Genomic DNA, 8,636 nt, shown 5'->3' with positions numbered 1-8,636 from the left:
TCAGTCACATCATTGATGAATTTCCCAATTAAAGAGTTCAAATCCTGTACATTTCTGAGCATTTGAGTAGTTTAGATCAGGACTGAGGCTGATGAACACATTTATGCAGAAAAAAAGAATCTGAAGCATTTGTACAGCCGTTTAATTCAGTGGTGTGTTCATCCTGAACACAACAGAAGGGCAGTACATCTGATCAGTGCACAGGGGTCAATAAAATACAATGAGTGCATGGGTAATTTAATAAATAATCAGAATAATTCTCATTAACGTCTGACCTCAGCTGTATCTCTTCTAGCAACAGCAGTCTCCTGAAGGTGGATGATGTTGTGTTGTGTTGTGTTCTGCTGGATAGGGGCTCTTCTGCCTGATCTGATGACTGTAAACGCTCTCGCTGAATATCTTCAATCATCCGCTCAGATCTGATCCAGACAGTAATGTGGTTTACTATTGAGAAGGTGTGTGAATGTGGCCAGCAGCTTTCCATATCAGACTCACTCTGCAGTCATCAGTTCACCAGTGATTCTGGCTTAACTCATGTGTCTTATTCTAATACACACCTCTTGTCTGTTTATTCACACCAGGGATCGCCCAATTGTTAAAGAGTCCTAATTCCCATTCATTGTTCTAGTTACTCATCTCAAACGCTAATATTCACTATGAAGTGCTTGAGTTTGGTCAGGCTGAGCAGATGATCTGTTGAGCTAGATTAAGTGGAGATCATTGGTGTGTGAACAGCAGATCAGTCAAGCAGAATAGTGTTAATTCACTGAGGGAACACCATTATTTTGCTTGTTTTAACGAGAAACTCACTTAAATTTGACTTATTTAAAAAAAAAAAAAAATATATATATATATATATATATATATATATATATATATATATATATTGTGTGCTTGTCTCGAAGATGCCGACTGATTTCAGAGTTTGGACTAGAAGTAGACAGAAACTCTTGAGTAAGAGCAGCTCTTTCAGCAGCGCAGCATCGTCAAGGGTTTCTCCTTATCGCGGTTGAGAGTTTCCACACCCCTCATCACTTTGTTCAGGACTCCCAGACTCAGAAGATTATAACAGATGTCTTAATAATGCCCTGAATTATATATAATTGTGTATAGTCCGCTGTATGCGTCTGTGTTCAGGAGGAAATGTTTCAGACCGCGCTCGTCAATGTCAAACTGCCGGAGCGACCAATGAAATGATAGCAGGCGGAGCTTCACTGCTCACATGAGAGAATGAGCTCCAGAGGCGCGTAACTCAACGGTTGAAGACTGAGGTAAGATGTTAGCACGGTTAGCGCTCGGCGGCTACACATTTAATATCAGTGTTTTACAGCAGAAATCTGAATAAATCAGCAGTAATTATCTGGAGTGTTTGCTTAAATTAAAGCCTATTCAAAAATAAAATATTTGTCAAATAAATGTAAGTTAATACAGCATTTTACTGTTTGCGGTTACCCTCTACATTGCGCTTGTTAACACACAGAGGTTAGCATTATCAGTCAACTAAGTGGTTATGTTGCGCTATATGAGGACTTAATAAAACACTGCAGATAGAGTCCCGAACTACCTGAAACTGCTTTTACTGATAGTACAGGCTATACTGATATTAATATAATTATGTATTCCAAAGTTGAGGACAGAAAGAGCTCTTATGTTTGTAGAAGCGAGTCAGCCCTGTGAGTAGTCATGTAATACGCAATATTCATAACATTAGTTGTATATTAAAATTCAGTTGGTAAGCTCCCGAGAGAGCGGTCAAGATGACAAACAAACAAATAAACTGATGTGCTGCGCTGTGCAGGTTTACTGTTTCAGTGCTTTTGCACATCTATGGACAGGTGAAGCTTCCTGCTGGTCCACAGCTCATCCTCCAGTGAAGAGCAGAGAGAGTGAAGGTTCTGGAAAGTGACTTTAGGCTGCATTGTGAAGGGACAGCTTTGGTTCAGGTGAGTGCTGCACATACAGGTGAGGTTATCCACCTTCATCATACAGTCTAATGTTTACAGACTTTTGATCTGTCAGCCACAATATATCCACAGAAAATGGGCAGTAACATGAGATTATGTGGCAACGCGGTGGTGCAGTAGGTAGCGTTTCGCCTCACAGCAAGAAGGTCTCTGGTTCGAGCCTCGGCTGGGTCAGTTGGTGTTTCTGTGTGGAGTTTGCATGTTCTCCCCATGTTGGCGTGGGTTTCCTCGGAGTGCTCCGGTTTCCCCCACAGTCCAAACACATGCGCTATAGGGGAATTGGGTATGCTAAAATTGTCTGTGGTGTATGTGTGTGAATGAGAGTGTATGGGTGTTTCTCAGTACTGGGTTGCAGCTGGAAGAGCATCCACTGTGTAAAACATATGCTGGATAAGTTGGCGGTTCATTCCGCTGTGGTGACCCCTGATGAATAAAGGGACTAAGCTGAGGGAAAATGAATGAAACATGATTAAAGTGTTTATAGCTCTTGGTATGTTTTAGGTTAGTTCATGTTCTCATATTATATTATATTATTGCGTATAATAGTGTAATGTTAGGCATTATTCTGCTCATTATTAATTTTTAAGATATAAAAATATTTATTTATGAAGTCAGTTGTATTTTTCCAGTAATTAAAGCTCCAGAATACAGCATTACAGTAAACTGAGTGTTGATCATGCAGCTCTGCAGATGATGAATACAGTACATGCAGTGCGGGAGCAGTTTACAGCTCCACTGTCCATGTTCACATCTAGAGTTGTGAAGACAGCACACATCTTATACTCATGATGAAAATACGACACTATTGCCTAAAACATTTGAGAATAAAGCAGATTCATCGCGTGTTGAAGAGAATGAAAGCCTGACCTCGTGGGAAGTCTGTGAATTATTAATGATGCTGTACTGTAGCTGTGTTCATATGCAGACGACACATGTCAGCAGCCGCCGCCGTCTATCAGCAGAACACAACGCTGTCGTGTGTAGAGTGGTGTCAGGAGCACAGTTCAGATGAAGCTCCAGAAAACATTCTGCAAGTGGACATTTATTAGCTATAATAGCATCAGACGAGTGCATGTGTGTACAGTATCTGTGCATCTTCATGTCCATCTCACAGCTGAGGTGTCTTTACTCTCCTGATGAGCAAATCAACATCACTGAGAAGAAACCGAGCGTTCATCAGCGTGTGCAGCAGCCTTCATTCTTGACTCCTGTGCTAGGGGCAGTTCACCCCAACATGAGCACAGTATTCACTCTCCCTCAAGTGCTGCCAAACCTTCATGAGTTTCCTGTTTTAATGAACACAAAGCAAGATATTCTGCAGAAAGCTGAAAACACGACAGGTGTCCAGCATTTTCCCCAAAGTCTTCTTCATCAAGAGATAGGGATGATCTTCTCTGTCAGTCAGTGTCTGTTCATGTCCACTCGGCGCTTCAGTGCAGATCTGCAGATGATCTTCAGACCTCAGAGAAGCCGAGCGGGAACCACTTCTCCTGCTCTAGAACCCGCTCTCCCAGAACCACGTTTGTAGCCGCGATGAACGCCTTCCTGCTCTTCACCGTCACTTCCAGCACCAGACCATGGAGCTTCAGCACGTTCCTGTACTCGATCTGAAGATGATCACACACACACACACATCAGTGACAGAAGAGCAGCGGTACACACTCACACACGCTCACACTCACCAGCTCGTTGAATGTGGGATGGTCGTTGTTGCGAACCGCTTTAGTCTTTCTCTTGGTCTTCTCATGTGGGTCGGGCCGCAGGCGAGTGACCACATACGCATCTGGACACGAGCCGTTAGACAACCTCTGACACACACACACACACACACACACACACACAGAGTAATATTATTAGCATTTAATAAACATATTAGAGTGATTTTGAAGGATTGTGTGACACTGAGGACTCGTGTGTGTGTGTGTGTGTGTGTGTGTGTGTGTGTGTGTGTGTGTGTGTGTGTGTGTGTGTATAGATATGTAGATGAAGCGGGATTATTCAGCCTCATGTGAACTGAATATATTTCATTTATTCTCCAAATGCTGTTTAACACAATAGCTTTAATGACTCTTTGTCTTTTATACATCATATTTTACTACTTTCTTCGCCAGATACTGGTAATCAGCTCTCAATGTAAAGGTTTACCTGGGTTAATTAGGATAATTAGGCAAGTCATTGAGCAACAGAGTCTTGTTCTGTAGCCAATTGAAGAAGAAACATTCATTCATTTTCCTTCAGCGTAGTCCCATTATTCATCAGCTGATGCTCGTCCAGCTGCAAGCCAGCACTGGGAAACACCCATACACACTCATTCTCTCACACACACTACAGTCAGTGTAGTTGATCAGTTCCCCTATAGCGCATGTGTTTGGACTGTGGGGGAAACCGGAGCACCTGGAGGAAACCCACGCCAACACGGGGAGAACATGCAAACTCCACACTGAGCCGCCCTGAAGTAATTTCTAGTTCATATAATCTTCAAGTGCTGTTTAACAGACACAATAGCTTTATTAACTCACTCTTTTATACATCATATTTGACTAGTTATTTGTCAAGATGCCAGGTTAATCAGGATAATTAGGCAAGTCATCAGGCTCAGTTTTGTGGCCAATTGAACAGGAAAAGGATTTGTTGAATTTTCCCGAACGTTTGAACAGACGCTGACTCAAAACACACGCTAAAAGGTATAATTAATTAGGTATAATCACTGACTCACAATGTTCTTCAGATGCTTTATCAGCACAGATAGCTTCTGGTCTTTGTAGGAGAGGAAGAGCTGAATCTGTGGTCGGATTTGAGCATTCGTCTCTGAAATGAGCAAAAACATGAACTAAAGACATCATCAGAAGACTTTCAACTGTTCAACACACCTCATACGAGTCCAACCCAGACAAACATAACCTCAGCAACACAAAACAAACATCTGCAAACACCAAGACAGCAGACAAGAAACAACATATAATCAAGTGTGGGAATCAATTCATGATGCGAGTAGAGGACACATGCTGACATGCTGATCTTACTCAAATATCTCCAAACTCTTCCCTCAGTCTGCATCTTCTAGATGAGCACAGCTTATAGTGTTGTGTTCAGCAATAATGAGCCACAATGAGGAGAGATTCACCTTAAAACTAGAGTTGTCTTTAAAATGACATTATTTTTGTTTCTCTCATTGGTTATTCTGCTGTTTAAGGAGAATCTCTCCTCATTCTGACTCATTATTGCTGAACACAACACTATACTTTGTACTTGTCTATAAAATGCTTCTTGAGTTCAGAGTTTGTAGATATCTGCACTAGAAACAAGACGATGAGATTTTGGTGACTATTTGATTGTGGTGAGATGTTTATGATAATTAGATATGACACTGAGATGGAGTCATAATGATTTATAATACAACACCTCCACAGAGAGAGGTTCACCCAAGGTGTCTGTACCTGATCTGAGGTCAGCGTCGGGTCCATCCAGAAACAGACTGCAGACGTACTCGTTCTGTAGCAGATGGAGAGGTGTGTGTGAGAGAAAGTATGTGTGTGTGTGTGTGTGTGTGTGTGTGTGTGTTAGGCATGTCACAACAATCAATTTATCGACTTATGGCACACACACCTCAATCATGTTTGGGGATGCAGCACACACAGCTGAAGTCAGAGTTATGGCCCTCCTGTTCAGTTCTGTTCTATTATATTTCTCCCTCAATTCCTCATTAACTTTATTCAGCACATAACAGTGTTCATAACTCATCTCTAATAGCTGATGTGTTCCTCTTCTCCATGATAACAGCACATAATATTAGACTAGATATTCTTCAAGACACTAGTGTTCAGCTTACAGTGACATGTAAAGGCTTCACTAGGGTAATTAGGGTAAAGTTAGGGTAATTAGGCAAGTCATTGTATAACAGTGGTTTGTTCTGGAGACAATCCAACACTAATATTGCTGAAGGGGCCAATAATATTGAGCTTAACATGACTTTAACACTATTAAAAACTGCTTTTATTCTAGCCCAAATAAAACACATAAGACTTTCTCCAGAAGAACAAACATTAGAGGAAACACTGTGAACATCTCCTCAATCTGTTGGGAAATGTGTGTAAAGGAATACACATTGCAGAGGATGCTGGATGTGGACTGAGTAATAAGAGTGTACTGTACTCACCCCTCGACACGGTCCCTCAAACAGCTCCTTCAGGTACTTGTTGAGCAGGGTCATCTTCCGGCCCGGAGTGAAGGACATGTTGAACCAGCTGGGAAATCTGGAAGACACACAGCGTGAGTACCACACACACACACACACACACACTCTACAGGACAGTACGCACTTGGGCAGCGTGGACTCGATGAAGTGCTTCTGGAGCAGCTTATGGAGCGACTCTAGCTGAGAGAAACTCTTCTGGCTGATCACGAACCCGTCCTCAATGGTCACCTTCAGCTCGTACGTCTGACACACACACACACACACACACACACACACACACACACACACACACACACACACACACACACACACACACACACACACACACACACACACACACACACACACAGAGCTGATATTATGATGGTAATAACTTTCCACGCCTCAAGTTTTCTTCAAGCAGTGATGGAGAAAAGAGGCCTTTCTGAACTGAGGTGTGCACCAGGTGTGTGTGTGTGTGTGTGTGTGTGTGTTTGACTGACTTTTCTTTTAGCTTTAGGTGTGTTTTGAGGAGTTCGAGGCTTGTTGTAGGCGTGTTGTTGAAGTGTTTCTGGGTGATGTTGCTGTGTTGTTTTCTGAGGTGTTTGATTGGGTTTGAGGTGTTTGTTTGAGATGTTTTTAGGTGTTTATCTGAGCTGTTTGATGTGCACATGAGGTTTGTGGAGTGTTTTAAGTGTTTGCGGTGTGTGTTTGAGGAGTGGTTTTGGTGTGTTTTGGCTGTTGGTCTGAGGTGTTGTACTGTAAAGCGTCTCTCACCACGTCTTTGCCCTTTACAGTGTATTTCTGGATCTCAGCCTGCTGGATGTTGTTGCTGGAGGAGGTCTGGCTCTGAGAAAGCCCCTCTGGACGCTTGGAGGAAAGCTGAACCATATTGTGGATCAGGAAGTTCAGTTTGACCGGTAAACTCTCCATGCTCTCCTTAATTTTCCTGAAGAGGGAAAGAAAACAAGCCGTGTGTGTCCGTGAGTGAGGAGACAGGACTGACGGACAGTATTCTGCACCACTGCACAGCTGGAAGGGACAATAATATTCTACAAAATGGCCTGTCTGCTTCATTTCTGTCAATGCACATGTGCAGAACTTCCAGTTTACAGTTTATTACACCTCACGATCAATCACCAACACCTCATGATCAATACTTCACTCCTCAGTGGATTGGTCTGGTTCTAGGCTTCAGCTGTGTTCACCTGGTGAAGTATGACGTGGCCTCCAGCTCAGAGTCTTCGGGCCGCAGGTTATTGTGAACGTACTGCAAGTCCTGGACGTCCTTCATTTCCGGCATTCCAGCGTTCAGCATCTGAAACAGCACAGAGTGTCAGCGTTCAGGCCAGCGCTGCGCAGACAAGAGATCTGATCAAGGTTATTTACCGACACCTCGATCTCACAATGCTTGAACAGTGAATGTTAATGAGTGTTTTAATAGTGTGATGCTATATATTACAGCACATTTATATAGATTTAAACTAGAAACAAGATAAAAACGTTCATTAATCAGTGTACAGCAGAGATCAGGCCTCAGCCAGGTCAGTAAAAGTACCGTAGCGCATTGCTGATCATTAAAACACAACTATGGAGTAACTCAGGGCTGTCCTGCACTGCGGTCAGAGGGAAGTGTCCCCCGTGTGTCTCACCGGCTGCAGTAACGCCAGCAGCAGTGCCGTGTGTCTACGCAGGCGGTTATAGGCGTCGCAGCACAGCTCCACGAAGCGATGGAAGCGCTGTGGATTCTCTCCGCCGCCGGTGATGAAGCGCTGCATCTCCGGTGTGAAGATGAACGGCGTTCGGTCTCTGCACGGACACACACATTCATTCAGACCGATGTCTTTCAGATGATGCAAACACTGAGAAAGTAAACCACTCGCCTCTTGATGCTCCCGAACTTCTGTGCGTTGCCCATGATCTTCCCGAAGTCGATGTGGAACATGTGTCCGCTGTGTGCGAGCATGATGTTGTCATTGTGGCGGTCGCAGATGCCCAGCACGAAGGTGGCGACGCACCAGCCGGCACACGAGTGGAGGAAGTTCATCACAGCCTCAACAACACCAGAGAATAGAGAGTCTGTACAGTACTAATGTCACTACAGCTGTGTGTGTGTGTGTGTGTGTGTGTGTGTGTCTGTGTGTGTGTGAGACCTTCTCGTAGTCTTCTTTAGTCTTGTTCCTCATATGAAACCATTTCTCTAAGGTGTCTTCTCTCAGAGCTCCAGATAAACCCCACTCCTGATGAATCTGAGCCAGAGTCACGGCATCCCCAACCACCTCCACCAAACCTGGAGACAAACATGCGTGTGTATTCTAGAAGAACTACAGTCAGACAATTTGTGTTTAATAATGAAGTGGTTTAAGGCAGAGAGCATCAGAACATGACGTGACTGGATATAAAGCCGAGCAGAAGGTGATATTCAGCTGCCGTGAGTGGAGGAAGAGCGTGCAGTGTGTGTGTATCACAGCAGAGACTGAAGCAGACGGACGGCCTGA

General features: G+C 43.6%; 1 protein-coding gene and 1 long non-coding RNA gene across 11 annotated transcripts in view; one reads left to right on the top strand and one right to left on the bottom strand.

Moving 5' to 3' along the window:
* The first annotated feature begins 1,239 nt into the window (after window positions 1-1,239).
* The window catches only part of LOC141378697 (uncharacterized), an 11,189-nt gene continuing 3,792 nt past the window's right edge, over window positions 1,240-8,636 (top strand). Inside the window, exons 1-2 of the long non-coding RNA XR_015515467.1 lie at window positions 1,240-1,271; window positions 1,836-1,943. This is a non-coding gene — a long non-coding RNA (uncharacterized LOC141378697). The remainder of the gene's footprint in view (window positions 1,272-1,835; window positions 1,944-8,636) is intronic.
* The window catches only part of pik3c2g (phosphatidylinositol-4-phosphate 3-kinase catalytic subunit type 2 gamma), a 16,650-nt gene continuing 10,557 nt past the window's right edge, over window positions 2,544-8,636 (bottom strand). For all 10 annotated transcript variants that reach the window (XM_087293652.1, XM_087293654.1, XM_087293656.1 and 7 more), the window contains 11 exons: window positions 8,292-8,428; window positions 8,022-8,191; window positions 7,791-7,947; window positions 7,347-7,456; window positions 6,916-7,087; window positions 6,284-6,402; window positions 6,121-6,217; window positions 5,402-5,456; window positions 4,681-4,772; window positions 3,647-3,772; window positions 2,544-3,571 (listed from right to left, as the gene is read on the bottom strand). In XM_087293652.1, the coding sequence (XP_087149778.1) occupies window positions 3,419-3,571; window positions 3,647-3,772; window positions 4,681-4,772; window positions 5,402-5,456; window positions 6,121-6,217; window positions 6,284-6,402; window positions 6,916-7,087; window positions 7,347-7,456; window positions 7,791-7,947; window positions 8,022-8,191; window positions 8,292-8,428 (1,388 nt within the window). In that variant the 3' untranslated portion in view covers window positions 2,544-3,418. The remainder of the gene's footprint in view (window positions 3,572-3,646; window positions 3,773-4,680; window positions 4,773-5,401; window positions 5,457-6,120; window positions 6,218-6,283; window positions 6,403-6,915; window positions 7,088-7,346; window positions 7,457-7,790; window positions 7,948-8,021; window positions 8,192-8,291; window positions 8,429-8,636) is intronic.

Source organism: Danio rerio, chromosome 18, assembly GCF_052040795.2.
Source record: "Danio rerio strain M-AB ecotype USA chromosome 18, GRCz13ab, whole genome shotgun sequence".
NCBI lineage: Eukaryota > Metazoa > Chordata > Actinopteri > Cypriniformes > Danionidae > Danio > Danio rerio.
Note: the sequence above shows the minus strand (reverse complement) of the source record. Positions and strands in the feature narration are given on the sequence as shown.